Raw genomic sequence first — 14,961 nt, 5'->3', positions numbered from 1 at the left:
CTCTTTTGTTATTTTGTCTTTTGGACAATCGAGACTATTTCGTGATCACATGACCTGTAAAATGGCGGACGGTGACGACGAAAAATCTGACAAGAAAGACGTCGGAAACGGCGAGATTCCTCAAAGTAATGGAATTGAACCGATAGAAGACGATCCAAGTGATGTAGCAAGCATTGAGGATGATTGCGTTCAAGGTTTGAAATCTATCCTTCCCTGAGCTACATATACAAGGGATTCTAACAAGTTTTCAAGAATAAATAAAGCCCCTGATGTCTTTCTGCTACTGCCACCAGGTTTTCAACTTTGCTTTGCTATCAGTCGCAGAGACTAGAGGACAATCAACATTCCTAAAACCCCTCATTGCAGACTATTTCAAGTCTCAATGTCCCCACTTGAAAGATATATTTGAGTTTTCCCTCAATCATAATTTGTATTTGATTTTCAGAATATATGGCGTTAGATCAAACCATAGACCATCTGAACTCAGTGTTGAATTCCATGGAAGAGAAAAATGATGACCTCTATGCCAGAGCTTTGGCGCTAATACAAGACAACAAGGCAGTCCATGAACAACTTTTACAAGATAGAAACCAGTCAACTAATTCAGAAGAGACAGAGAAAAGTTGATAGTGGAGAAAATGAAACAAAATAATCTTATGATTTGATATTTTGAAGAATTAGATATAGATCTGTTTAGTCCTGGCTGGAGTAATGTTTTAGTCATTTATTTGACACCTCTTGTAGTTTAAGTGGACTCTTCTACATATGCATACTTTCTATCAATATGATACAGTGTAATGTTTGTTTAGAAGGGTTCATTTGTGACATTAGGGGTCACACCCCTCAATCTTTAAGTGAACTCTTCCACACATGCATATTTTCAATCAATTTGATGCAGTGCTATTTATATATATAAGAGTTTATTGTAAAATTAGGGATGTTTTAAGAATATGTTAAATTATTTCTAGCCTTGTATTTAGAAGACTAAAGTATTTTAATCCCCTATATATTCTAATATATCATTAATTCATTGAAATGATTTATCATTTGTAATATGTATGTGTAATTTTTGAAGATATGTTACAAGCCAAGCTTATTCTGCTGGTCACTTAATGTCACTATGTAATTATGCGTTTCAACTTGGCTTCAAGTGACTACCTATTGTGCTTTTTGAAATCAAACTCTGAGTCATCAGCATTTAAAACAAAATATTTAATTTGCACTAATGAAGGTATAGTATATTAGATTGAGTGAAGTGACCTAGTCATTCCTAATTAGCCTACTAATTAATCTAGGATTTCATTAATCCAATCAGCACCTTGTTTAATCTATGTTAATCTGCTATAAGATATAAGATGGTGATTATGACAGCTTAGACATTGATAGGTACCAATCATTTTATATTATAAGTGTTAGCTTGTCTGTTATTGTGTCTAAACCACACCCCCATTTGTCAAAACTTCTTTAAAGGGTTTTTTGAGAGGTTGTTTAAATTTTTATGTGTATCTGGACGACTGATAGCTTAAATTTACACCAATTTAATTTCAGTCTGATGTCTGTGATTCCTGCAGTTCTACTAAAACTAAGCGCTTTATGTTTTTGGACAATAATACCTTATTATATCCCAGTCATTAAATATTCATGTTCTGTTTAAGAAACTCAAGACTGAAGTTTAAAAACAGAAATGAAAGATTAATTATAATAATTTATTCACAAGTTTTTATTTACATTCCAATAAATAAACAATTTACAACATTAATTTCATAACTTTTATACATTTATTATTCTCTCATGGTTATTGACAATTGTCCACAATACAAGTTTCCTGACAAAATCTCTATTCTACAAATATTCTTAATGTGGTTTTAAATATCGCTAACTCCTTGATTCTGGGAATAAACCACAATATGATAAAATAATGCCCATGAACTTGTTAATATTATTGTTGATTTTTATTGAATAAAGAATAATTACTAGAGTTTTGAATTGTTACTATCACCAATAATTATGGAAGTTGTTTTCAGTTCACAATTTTCATCAACATCAACACTTCTAGATTATAGGAGCTTCCATCAGAAATTGGTATTAGTAGTGAAGTTACCTTAGAGGTCTAGTTTATTTTGGAGAGTAACTGATGCTCCCAAATTATTATAAATCTTTGAACAGAAATATGATTTATTATTTTATGGAACTAATGTCTTTAGATCTATTTAGCTTCTTAAATGATCAGTTCTTGTTTATTTTTTAAGGTGGGCTTTTTCACAGCTTCATAAGAATTGGCTAAGATTGGAGGTGGTTCTGGTTTATTTCCTGAGTGGAACTGATGCTCCGAGATTATTTTTGACTGCCTCTTTAGTCCTGTTGTACCAAGGTCCTATTTTGGTATGTTTCAGGGCATCTTGAAAAGCCTCACAACCTTCTATAGAGCTCAATACCCCATACACTGCCTATAATTTACAAAAATATCAAAGGAAACGAAACAAATTAAAGTCTTATTCAGAATATTTAGAATCAAATCAGTGAGCAATTTAGAAAAGAAAATTTGAGCCAATTTTTTTTTAGCTCTGAGTCATTTATAGTTTTAATCAGACTTGACAAGAAATACATAGCTTCATTTAGACTGGTGCGGAAAATGCAGAGTCGATGTAATAAATAATAAATCGACTCACCAAGTCTGAAAGATCAGGGTTTTTGCCTCCCATGAAAGGTTGTTTTGTTCCGAGAGCTCGGGTCCATTCTCGACACGAATCATACAGAGATTCTCGTACGTCTTTCTTTAATTTATGTCTGGAAAAACAAGAAAGATTGAATTAAAGAGATTGTAATGAGGTTTTCTAATTTACATCAATTAACATCTTTCCCATTTTTAATCCACTATGGTTACTGCAATTCCATTAAAACTAAGTGTTTGATGATGTCATAAATCCCGAAGAGCCTTATGTGGTATATATTTTCAGATTAGTGCATGGAAATCTTGGAAAGAGAAATTCATTAAAGAAATTTATATCTTAAACTAGATGACGCCATAAAATGAGATGACCTCATTGTGAAATAAGGTTCAACGTTCTAAAATAGATATACTTACTTCTTTTTCAACATTTTTCCAACAAAATACATGACAGTTGCTCCAACATAAATTACCATCAGTCTTTCAAATCTACTAAAATTCTTCTCCCAATCTCCGACATCAGAAAAATATCGGAAAGTTGCCAGAGACTCGGACATAGTTCGATAAACATTGGGAGATAAAACATGAACTAAATTATCATCAGACCAAAATCTCCATTTTCTTTCTTGTCTGAAAAATTAAAAAACATTATGGTTTGAACTTGCTAAAAATTGCTCAAAAAAAGATTGATTGGCAGGACTACAGGGACAGAGAGATAATGGGTGGGCCAATGTCACTTTCTGCCCCCAGTGCCAAAGTCTGAGATATAGTGGCTGGGCAGGCCAATGTGACTTCCTGCCCCAGCACCACCTATTCAGGGTGGGAATGTTGATACACTTTCAGATCCCCCTCCTATGCACTTAGCCTTGAAAGAGTAGGGGCCATCCTACTCCTGAGACTGGGAGTTGTGAAATAGTGACACACCATTCCTCAATCTCACTTTCTATCCTACCCCTCCTTAGCCTTCCCCCCACCCCTAACCCTCACCCTAACCCCACCCCTAACATCTACCCAGACTATCACACTCAAATACTCACTTTCTCTCATCGTAGACTTGTTTAGTTACGTCTGCTCCATACATAACATAATATCTATTCGGGAAATCGTACACCACCTTTCTTCCCTCCTTCGATTCTATACAAGGGTAATAACTCTTCAATTCTTCTAGTTTATATTTTGGGTTGATTAAATAAGATTCTAGTAAACTCATTATTACTGATGATTCATTCAATTGCTGAAATGAAAAATAGACAAATATTTTCTTTAATAGCCTTTAGTTATTGAAGAATAAAAAACTGGACACAAGTGGTCATGGGTTCTCATCTCCATCAGTGAATGTCTGATGACCTTGAATAAGAAATTCCAGTTGACCCAGCTGTAAAGCTAATAATCCAGGAAAGATCAATGCCAAGAGGTTTGACCAAGGACTAGCTGGTAGACAGGATCCTTCAGATCTTAAGCTGTTATGTGTTTTCTTTTTTTCTTTCTTTCTTATACAGATGTCGTCCTCGAAAAGTTGCTAATTATTTAAGTAATTAGGTCACAAACAGTGTCACTTCCGTATATCATGTCTTGGGACAAACTTTCTTAAGATAGTAAAATTGTAACAAAACTTACAAGAAAACCATCCTTTCCAACTCCATTAACAACTAATACTGGTACTTTTTTATACTGAGACCATTTTAACTGTTTCTTAGTGACCGAGTTTACTTCTACTACGTCATAAGATATCCCATAATAGTCAAGGAAGGCTCGTGTTTTACAGCAGAATGGACAAGTTTGAAATTGAAATAACGTTAATTTTAAACCGTGGTTGTCTTTGTTATATCGAATCTGAAAAATAAACCCAAAATGTTGATGTATGTCATTTGTAGAGTTTACACGATTTGGTATTACCGTTATGTTTTTTTTTTAAAATATTGTTGGTTGCTAGATGATAAGTTAAAGTCCATCTGGAGAAATTAAGAATTTTGCCTCTGCCTTATATAATGATTAATGCAATGGAGATCTACACACAGACTAGAGCCAGGATCTTAATGCAGAAGGACAGTTTTACCCTGTTAAAATACAGGCCCATACTTACCAATTTTGTTGGAGTAAAGTTTGGTGCAGCAGACGAATCAGCACGGACAATCATTCGATTCCATCTGAACCCTAAGGTCAGTGCCCCTCCTCCAAGGGCAAGAGCTCCTGCCATTGCTAACCTTTTACCAGACTTTTTCCAAAAACTTTGATTCAATTTTGAAGTTGACATGAACCGTTGTGTTTCTTGAGACATGTTGGAGATTTTTGAGCTATTTGACTGCCTCCCATTCAAAGGCACTTTAGATTTTAAGGGAAAACCTTTTAAGATCGAAATTTGTCTTATGGGCGCAGCCATCTTGGATTTATGTAAACATGTTGGGAATGATGCACAACAAATATAGTTGGTTACAAAATTATATAATTTGTTTTATGCATCAGAATTCAGTACACGGTCAGATTTGGACAATTCTCAACAATTTAAAAACACATTTTTACTTTGGATTTAAAGAATAAATTTAAATTTATCGGTTGCAAAAAATGTTGGCCATCATTTTTACAACCGGAAGCTACATGTGCGCGAGTGTCGTATGAGGTGTCTCACGCAACATATTGCCGAAAAGTGTAAACAACTTTTAAATTTAGTTTGATTTCATCATACAAATAATCAGGATTAAATTTCAGGCTTTAGATAACAGACACAACTCGCTTAAATCATGTCCGAAGCCGACATCCCGACTCCTGCCAGCGGGGAGCCGGTTATCGATCCAGCAAATATGAGCGAAAAGGAACTGAAAAAGTTGATGAAGAAAAAAGAAAAGGAGAGAGAGAAAGAGGAAAAAATGAAGAAATTTTTGGAAAAGAAACAAGCCCAAGAAGCTCAGAGCAAGAAAGATGAAGGCAGTACAGAGGTTGGACGCCCTTAAATTACTCTAAGGCATATTGGATTATCTCCCCTATTATAATCTGAGTTGCCTCCCCTTATATAAGCTAAGAGGCCTTAATTTGCCTGGTTCGTTTGAGTTATCTTGATAGGTGCAGCAAATATCAGCAACTGTTGCTACTTTTTCACTGTATAAACCAACTTTAAATTCTTTTACAGAGAAGCATAGAATCCACTTACTTAGCTATTTTATTAATGTATTTGGTTTGTTTTTATTCGTAGAAAAAGAAGAAGGAGAAAAAAGAAAAGAAGGAAGTGATAAGATATGATATTAAGACTAACAAAGGAGACAGAAAAGGTAGAGAGTTATTTATTTTGCTACCAGGCCAGTTGTCCTGATGAGGATTGTATGTTCAAAACATGCCGACAGCCCAATAAGTTTATGCGATTGTCTAAACTTCGATGAAATGACGAGTTGTCTTTTTAACTTTCAAATTTCGACAGTGAGCTGTGAAAACTATTACGGATTAGCTAAGCTAAATTTTCCGTTTTTCTGAGACTGAGGTATAATTGGTCACACGAATGGCAAACCTGTCCCTTTAACTTTCTATTTATATCTAGGATTTAAGCATCTGAGCAAAGTGAATTTTGAAAACTTATTTTTTTAATCACCAGAATATAAAGTATGTGTTTATTTTATTATTCTAGATACGTTGGGTACAATGCCTGACTCTTACAGTCCTAGTTTCGTAGAAGCTGCCTGGTATGATTGGTGGGTAAAGGAAGGATTCTTCAAACCTGAATATGGGGTAAGATTTCCTTATAAATACCTTGACATGCTATTCCACTAAAACTACCAATAATATCTAAGGCTTTTGTGATAGTGACGTCATACAAGTCTAAAATTTGGAATGGTGCAAATCTATGATATTGCTGTCTCTAATACACAATAGATTTTTAGAAAATCCTATAAATCTAATAAGTTTTGATTATCAATTTAGATCTATTATTTTGTTTCTAGGGTCGAGATCCGAAGAAAACGAAAGATGAAGATAAGTTTATTATGATGATACCACCACCTAATGTTACTGGCTCTCTTCATCTCGGCCACGCCTTAACTAACGCTGTAGAGGATACACTGGCTCGATGGTAGGTGCTCGAAAACCTCAGCATGGCTAAAACATGCTGCCAGAAATGTGTCAAGGTTTCGTAAAAAAAAAAAAAAAAAAAAAAAAAAAAATATCTTGGTCCCTTTCAAGAGTTCACATAGCTCATATTGTTTATTTGGTATTTATCTTTATCAAATTGAAAACTTTTGGAGAATCCACAAAGCTATTAATGTTTCTTACAGAGTGTCTGCATATTGTTTTAACTTACATGATTTAATATGATTACAGGCATCGTATGAACGGTAAGATGGTATTATGGGTACCAGGATGTGATCACGCAGGTATCGCTACTCAGGTTGTGGTAGAGAAAAAACTGATGAGAGAACAGAAACTAACACGACATGATCTCGGCAGAGAGAAATTTAATGAACAGATCTGGAACTGGAAAAATGAGTAGGTTTTTTAGAATTTATTAATTACAATCAAAGTTGAATCTGGTTCTTACAAAATGAGTATTCAGCCTAACAGAACCATTTTGGCCCGTTCTTTCACTCTGTGTGATTATTTTTTTTTTTAAATTTAGAAAAGGTGACAGAATTTACCATCAGTTACAGCGTTTAGGAGGTTCGTATGATTGGGATAGATGTAATTTTACTATGGACCCAGTAAGTTGATATTTACTTTTGACTATTTCCATAGCATTTAAATCTGGCTGAAAAAGAGTCAAGTTTCTTGTAGTTTTCTTGAAATATTGTCTGTATACAGTCAATATTTTCTGTTTTTCACTGATATTTTAGGGGGTTTAATTCTAGTGTATCAAATGAAATTGAAAAATACAAATCTACAATCTTTTTTTTGAGGAATTACTGTGTATGGAGTATATGTAAATGTTTATAACTGTTATTTTATTTTCAGAAACTATGTCGAGCTGTAACGGAAGCGTTTGTAAGACTTCACGATACTGGATTAATCTATCGTAGTGTTCGATTGGTCAACTGGTCCTGTGCTTTAAATTCAGCTATATCAGATATTGAGGTTAGTAAGTAGAATCAATCTTATTAATAATATAATGTTTTTTTTCTGATGAAGGTTTTTTATAGTGAGGTAATAAAATGAAACATGGCCTATTTTGTTTTATCTTAGAGAATATGTTTTTTATTTTAAATTTTAATATTTCTCAGATTGATGTTTTCAATATTTCTTCAGATTTTTACATGTTTAGCGGATATTTATGATTGAATATTTATCTGTTGATATTATCAGGTAGATAAGAAGGAATTAGAAGGAAGAACGTTTCTACCAGTACCAGGATATAAAGAGAAGGTAGAATTTGGTGTCCTTGTTTCATTTGCCTACCCTGTAGAAAATTCAGGTATGGTTTAAACTTTCATTTCACAAAACTTTTAAATCAACTATTTATTATTTTGTAGCCAATACGATTATAACATGGACCACCATGGACTACCAGCTGGTAGGCAGGACCCTCTTAAAACTAAGTTTATATCCTTGTAAAATCAATACCAAGAGGTTTGACCAAGAACCAGCTGGTAGAAAGAATCCTTGTTAACCTCAGAACCAATAATTCTAAAGATATTTCTTACATTTCTCCCAACAACTTCAAATGATTCAAATATGCATGTGAAAAGCACTGGCCAAGGACATAAATAAAGAGAACTTGTGTTTTATAATTTTTAGAGGACCGTATTATCGTAGCTACAACACGTATAGAAACTATGTTAGGTGATACGGCCGTAGCCGTCCATCCTAACGATGATAGATACAAACATCTACATGGAAAATTCGTTAAACATCCATTCTTTGAACGTCGTCTGCCCATTGTCTGTGATGATTTTGTAGATGTGAGTTTTGGTACAGGTGGGTAGAAGACATTTTAATATAAAATTTAAATTTAAATATTTCTACTAAATTATCAGTGCTTTTTCACTCAGACATCCCATATCTCTTATATGCATGTTTGAGTACATACATGTCACTTTGGTAAGAGTTCATCTCATGCTGTTGACATGTGTTTCAGATATACAATCCTCATCAGGACAGTTAGATTCAGAACAGTAGGATATAAAGCTATATTTCATTTCATTAGTTCCTAAAAAGGAACAGAACAGTAGGATATAAACTTCATACATTTGCCCCAAAAAATACAGAAGATTTTGAGAGGTCATTTGGTGATATTTTTATTTTTCTCTGTAGGTGCTGTAAAAATAACGCCAGCCCATGATCAGAATGATTATGAAGTAGGAGTAAGATTAAAGTTACCTCTATTAACTATTATAGATGATAAAGGTAATATGACACCAGACTGTGCTCAATTTGCTGTAAGTTTTACCTTATTGTTATCTCCCCTTTTCTCTATTTTCTATGTCATGAAAGATTTAGAACACTGATAGCCTTAGTTTACACCATTCTAATGTGCAATCAGACGTCTGTGTTTCAATTCCACTTCAACTTCAAGTCCTTTATGACGTGACTATCATTAATGTTGTTTTTACAATGTTCAGGGTATGAAGAGGTTTGATGCTAGGAAAGCTGTATTAGAAGCGTTGAAAGAAAAAGGATTATTTGTAGAAGTAAAAGATAATCCTATGGTTGTACCAATGTGTAGGTTAGTAAACTTCTCTCTGTGAATTATTCTCATCTCTCTAAATATTTATACAATATTCACACGTTTCATTATGTGTTCATAATTATAAAACAAACTGTATATAGAAACTGTTGATTGGACAATTTTTAAGATCATGTGACATCATGAATATTTATTACCTCAGTAGAAATATTTATGTTGCCCTACGCCCCTGAATTTTGTTATTGATAGCCCAGCCCCCTAGTCTACCCCTCAATTTGTTTTTTTTTTGCTTTCAGTCGATCTAAAGATGTAATAGAACCACTGTTAAAGCCACAGTGGTATGTAGACATGAAAGAAATGTCGGCAGAGGCTGTTAGAGTAAGTAGAATTCTTTCATATAGTACTTTAACTACAATCTGGAATCAGTACATGATGTTGTTTGCTTCGTTGCCTAATAATTGGTGGTCTCAAATGGTTTGTCATTTTATAATCATTGTTCCAGTTGACCCAGCTGTAAATGGGTACGGATAATCCAGGAAAGATCAATGCCAGGTTTTGACCGGCTGGTACATCCTTGAGAACCTAAGTTGTTATCATTGTAAAATATGTAAGTTTGTAATATTTGTTGTTTTTATTATAGAGTGTTAAAGAAGGAGAATTAAAATTAATACCTGATGTTCATAATAAAACATGGTATAGCTGGTTAGATAATTCTAGGTATATTATACGTAACATATTGTTTATAGATATCATTGTGTTAGAGTAGGATATTAAACTAATCACTGTGTTACAGGTTGTGATTATTATAGATATCTTAACAATAGAGTTATTGCCCTGTATTATCTCTAATAGGGAGAGAAAAAGTTGAAAGAAAATTTTGAATGTTATTTTTGATATTTTGAATTTTAGAGATTGGTGTATATCTCGTCAGTTATGGTGGGGACATCGTGTACCAGCTTACTTCGTTAAAATAGATGACCCGAACATTCCTCCCGGAACAGTAAGTAATCTTGTTGATATTTTAATGTACGATAGAATTAAAAAACTAGATCTTAATTCATGAATTGAATTTTGTGGAATTGAAACTTTTGTTTAACTATGTCACCATTCTGCTTTCTTTTAATGAAAAATTACTAAAATAAAAACCTGTAGAAAGCCAGCAAAATGGCAGTTTGAAAGATAGTTCAATGTGATATTGTCAATGGTTCACCCTAAACTTCACTGTGAGAATGAATTTAAAGTTATCACATCAAACTTAGTCAATAGTTGTACTGAACTGTAGATTATTTTTAGAAGCCATATTTGATTTGAGATTATTTGTGTTGCTAGGATACAGATGGTAATTATTGGGTAAGTGGAAGAACTGAAGACGAGGCTAAACAACGAGCAGCAGATAAATTTAAAGTCTCTAAAGATAAAATAACTCTAAAACAAGGTAAACAACTTTCCTGTTTCTTGTATCCTATTGTTTTTTATTTGATCATCCATGAAGAATTGTAAAATGGTAGATGGGTCAGTATTAACTCTATAACTTTTGGTGAAAATTAACAAAAAATCTTTTATTTTAATGAGGACCCCTAGTTTAGCATGCCCTTTTTGTTAAAAACTATGAATATGGAAGATCTAGATTATTAACAATTTATTTCTGTTTTTTCAGATGAAGATGTCTTAGATACATGGTTCTCATCTGGTATATTTCCCTTCAGTGTATTCGGTTGGCCAGAGCAGACGTCAGACTTGGAATCATTCTATCCTGGAACTCTGCTAGAGACTGGACATGATATTCTATTCTTCTGGGTAGCTAGGATGGTTATATTTGGACAAAAACTCATGGGAAAACTTCCTTTTAAAGAGGTAACTATTTTGTTGTTTAAAGGGATTCAAAATCATTTTTTATATGCCGTCTGTCCGTTCAATGCCCCCCTTGCCCAGGCTATAAGCCTGGTAGAATCTCTACTTTTCACTTGATTTAAAATGATAAATTGATTGTTATAATTGTAGGTATATCTACACGCGATGGTACGAGATGCTCATGGTAGAAAGATGAGTAAATCTCTAGGTAACGTGATAGATCCTATAGATGTTATACAAGGTATTACTATAGAGGTAAATATATAGAATTTATCTCATTCAATTATACGGACTTCTTAGACACACGTGTTTCAGATACACATTCCTCATCAGGAGAGCTATTTTTCATTCTATCTTGATGATAGCTAATTGACTAGAGCTCATCTCATACTGATGACACATGTTTCAGATATAAAATCCTCATCAGGACAGTTAGTTTCAGAAATTGAGGTATTTTTCATTAACCAGACGGTAAAAAAGATTACACCTTAAGTTTTTGTTGTAATTTGCATCACCTTTAAAATTATTTTCAGGATTTGCATAAAAGATTAGAGGAAGGTAATTTAGAGGGGAAAGAAATCGAGAAGGCGAAGACAGGACAGAAAAAAGATTATCCTAACGGAATCCCAGAATGTGGAACTGACGCGTTACGTTTCGCTCTCGTAGCCTACACCTCTCAAGGTCGCGACATTAACCTCGACGTCCTCAGGGTTCAAGGTTACAGGTTTTTCTGTAATAAATTATGGAACGCTACCAAGTTCGCTCTTCTTAGTTTAGGTGAAAATTTCAGACCAACAGATTCTTTTGTGGTAAGTTAGATTTTTGGTTTTCAATATCAGAGAGAAATACAAGGTACCACAATACAGTCGAGGGGTTGGCTTCATTTTATGAAAAAGGGAAAACTTTAACACTAACACATTCAAATCTTCCTCAAGGTAAGAGAAATTCTGATGCCTGTGCCAGTGCTTCCACGAGTCTTCCTAATGTCAGCTTTCACCTCCTCATACTATATATTGTTTATTTTTTAATTTTTTAGCTATCTGGTAATGAGAGAGTAATGGATAAATGGATTTTAAGTCGTCTGACACTAGCTGTTGAAATATGTGCTACTGGTTTTCAGAATTATGATTTTCCTGCTGTCACTACGGCTTGTTATAATTTCTGGTTATATGAATTATGTGATTGGTATTTGGTAAGTTTTCAGTTTACCGTCTCTAGACATGAAAGTAGGGACGTAGAATGTGCTGTGTTTTCTGATTGTGGTCCTGAGTGAAGTAGACCTACTAACCTATAGTTTGATATCTTATATGCTTTTAGTTAGAAAGAAATTGGCTGTTTCTGATAACAACAGTTACTCTTCTGCACTAATGTTAAGCTAATCATAAAAATGTTTTAATGAAGACAGGTAGATCACAAGGAGAAGTGCTGTCTCATTCTACAGTCCTGGAAAAATTTCATTCATTGCACACTACAAGGTGTTGCCCTCTGCATTAGCCTAATTTGAGAATTCTTTCATATGGAATCATTTATCTCATATCAAATGAGAGTCAATTTTTTTCAAACCATATTTTTTCATCCATTTCAGGAGTATATGAAACCTATTATATATGGCCCTGATGAAGAAGCCAAGCGAGCCTGTCGCGACGTACTGTATACTTGTTTAGATATGGGATTGAGGCTATTACATCCCATGATGCCATTTGTTACCGAGGAGTTATTCCAGAGGTTACCAAGACGACATGCTAATGAACCTCCCAGTATATGTGTTACGCCCTATCCTCTACCTAAAGATGTAAGTGGTTTATCTTAACATAAGTTGTGATCCTTGTAAAATCATTACCAAGAGATTTGACCCAGTACCAGCTGGTAGAAAGGATCCTCGTGAACCTAAGTTGTTATCCTTGTAAAATCATTACCAAGAGGTTTGACCAAGAACCAGCTGGTAGAAAGGATCCTTGTGAACATAAGTTGTTATCCTTGTAAAATCATTACCAAGAGGTTTGACCCAGTACCAGCTGGTAGAAAGGATCCTCGTGAACCTAAGTTGTTATCCTTGTAAAATCATTACCAAGAGGTTTGACCCAGTACCAGCTGGTAGAAAGGATCCTCGTGAACATAAGTTGTTATCCTTAGAAAATCGTTGCAAAAAGTTTTGGTTAAGGATCAGTTGGTAGATAAAACTAAATTCTGGTGTTATTTTTGATATTTTATAGATACAACTACGAGAGAAAGACGTAGAAGCGAATGTAGAATTTGTTCAATCTGTAGTTAAAAGTTTACGTTCCATGAGAGCTGATTATAACCTCAATAAACAGAAAGCTGATGGTAGGTGGCGCTGTAATATCAAGTCTCGCTTGTAACTATGGTGAATCATTGTTCTGCCCATTTCACTAATTAAATTTAAATATTTGCAGAGTTATTGCCCTTGATTTAGTCTAATATCTGTTGATATCTATCATGATGATTGTTTTTATCCTTATAAACAACTGTCTTCATTAGCTCAAACTGTGACAGTTGATGTAAACCTCCATTTCATTTTGTTCAATTTTTTATTATCTAATTCCGATCTATATTTTTTCAGTGTATTCATTTATTTAAAGACTCTACAGACTTGCAGAGTTCTTGCCCTTGATTTCATCTAATTCCTATCTATTTTTTTTCAGTGTATCTCAAAGTATCTGATGAAGCTACTGCTAAAATTTTAATCAGTTTTGCCGATGTGATAGAAGCGTCTACTAGCGCTAACTGTGTTCATATTCTAATCAATGAGGCGCCACCTAGTGGCTGTGCAATGTCGACCGTCTCCACCAAATGTGAAACAAATCTGATGCTCAAGGTACGAGTCATTTTTGAATTTATCATAAGTTTTCCTCCTTTTTCATTCCGTCACTATCTTAAAAGCTGCTAATGATATCGTAGCGCCTCTGCAATAGTGACGTCATGAAACACTTAGTTTTAGTAGAATTGTGAGAACCACAGACGTCTGATTGAAAAATAGAATGGTGTAAATTGATGCTATCAGTGTCTCTGATACACATAAAAAATTGAGAAAATCTCTTACAATTTTTTATATGGTAGATATTGTGCTCATGAAATCTTTTTTTCATTTTTCAGGGCTTGATAGACGTCAAAAAAGAAATCTCTAAATTAGAAGGTAAAAAAGATACACTAGGTAAACAATTGATCAAATTAAAAGACTCGACAAAGAAATCAGATTATTCGTCGAAAGTTCCAGAAGACGTACGCAAACAGAATACAGATAAGGTGAGGAGTTGTTATCTGGAGTTATTTCCCTTGGATTACTCTCTACCCATTCATTCACTCATTTATTCATTCATTCACTCATTTATTTCATCATTAATTCATTCACTCATTTATTTGTTCATTTATCCATTTATTTATTCTGTCTATCTATTGTAGATGAATGAATTAGAAACAGAAATAGAAAGACTGGTCTCGGCGTTATCAACACTCTCAACCCTAGAATCCTGAATTTAGCATCAACTTTTTAAATTATTCTTCAATTCTTCATTGATATGATATATAGCTTCTTAAATCTATTAACTTAACTATTCTTCGATTGTTCATAAATCATTGAAAAATCTTAAAAATTACCTAAAATCTTGTTGAAATGATTATTAATTTTACCCTGCTTCATATTTTTAATTTTGACAAAATGTTTTCCTAAAAGTTTGATTCATGTGTGAAACACTCTAATAAATTATATCTTACAACTACAACTAATATTTAGTGCTATGACTGAATTATTTCAATTATTTGTGATTGTAAAATTATATAAAATAATTAGCAAAAAGAAAAGTTGAATGATACCAATGAAACAAAT

The 14,961-nt window shown here is 33.6% G+C and overlaps 3 protein-coding genes across 3 annotated transcripts; 2 read left to right on the top strand and 1 right to left on the bottom strand.

Moving 5' to 3' along the window:
• Positions 1–61: 61 nt before the first annotated feature.
• On the top strand, positions 62–627 carry LOTGIDRAFT_172998 (hypothetical protein; the record flags this gene model as incomplete). Its single annotated transcript, XM_009050188.1, has 2 exons — positions 62–194; positions 446–627. 2 exons carry the CDS (start codon positions 62–64, stop codon positions 625–627), a joined length of 315 nt encoding a protein of 104 aa, XP_009048436.1.
• A 1,676-nt stretch (positions 628–2,303) lies between these two features.
• Positions 2,304–4,865, bottom strand: LOTGIDRAFT_180368 (hypothetical protein; the record flags this gene model as incomplete). The annotated part of the gene is made up of 6 exons (XM_009050187.1): positions 2,304–2,447; positions 2,670–2,787; positions 3,086–3,298; positions 3,706–3,902; positions 4,286–4,501; positions 4,752–4,865. The coding sequence occupies 6 exons, from the start codon at positions 4,863–4,865 to the stop codon at positions 2,304–2,306; spliced, it is 1,002 nt and encodes a 333-aa protein (XP_009048435.1).
• A 628-nt stretch (positions 4,866–5,493) lies between these two features.
• Positions 5,494–14,537, top strand: LOTGIDRAFT_140254 (hypothetical protein; the record flags this gene model as incomplete). The annotated part of the gene is made up of 23 exons (XM_009050186.1): positions 5,494–5,601; positions 5,862–5,931; positions 6,282–6,382; positions 6,595–6,722; positions 6,971–7,135; positions 7,266–7,347; positions 7,598–7,717; positions 7,946–8,054; positions 8,378–8,557; positions 8,894–9,018; positions 9,202–9,305; positions 9,563–9,644; positions 9,907–9,983; positions 10,176–10,266; positions 10,596–10,701; positions 10,924–11,120; positions 11,268–11,372; positions 11,651–11,926; positions 12,154–12,309; positions 12,703–12,909; positions 13,331–13,442; positions 13,781–13,953; positions 14,232–14,537. 23 exons carry the CDS (start codon positions 5,494–5,496, stop codon positions 14,535–14,537), a joined length of 3,180 nt encoding a protein of 1,059 aa, XP_009048434.1.
• Between the last annotated feature and the right edge of the window lie 424 nt (positions 14,538–14,961).

The sequence above is a fragment of the Lottia gigantea genome, assembly GCF_000327385.1.
Source record: "Lottia gigantea unplaced genomic scaffold LOTGIsca_146, whole genome shotgun sequence".
Classification (NCBI taxonomy): domain Eukaryota; kingdom Metazoa; phylum Mollusca; class Gastropoda; family Lottiidae; genus Lottia; species Lottia gigantea.
Note: the sequence above shows the minus strand (reverse complement) of the source record. Positions and strands in the feature narration are given on the sequence as shown.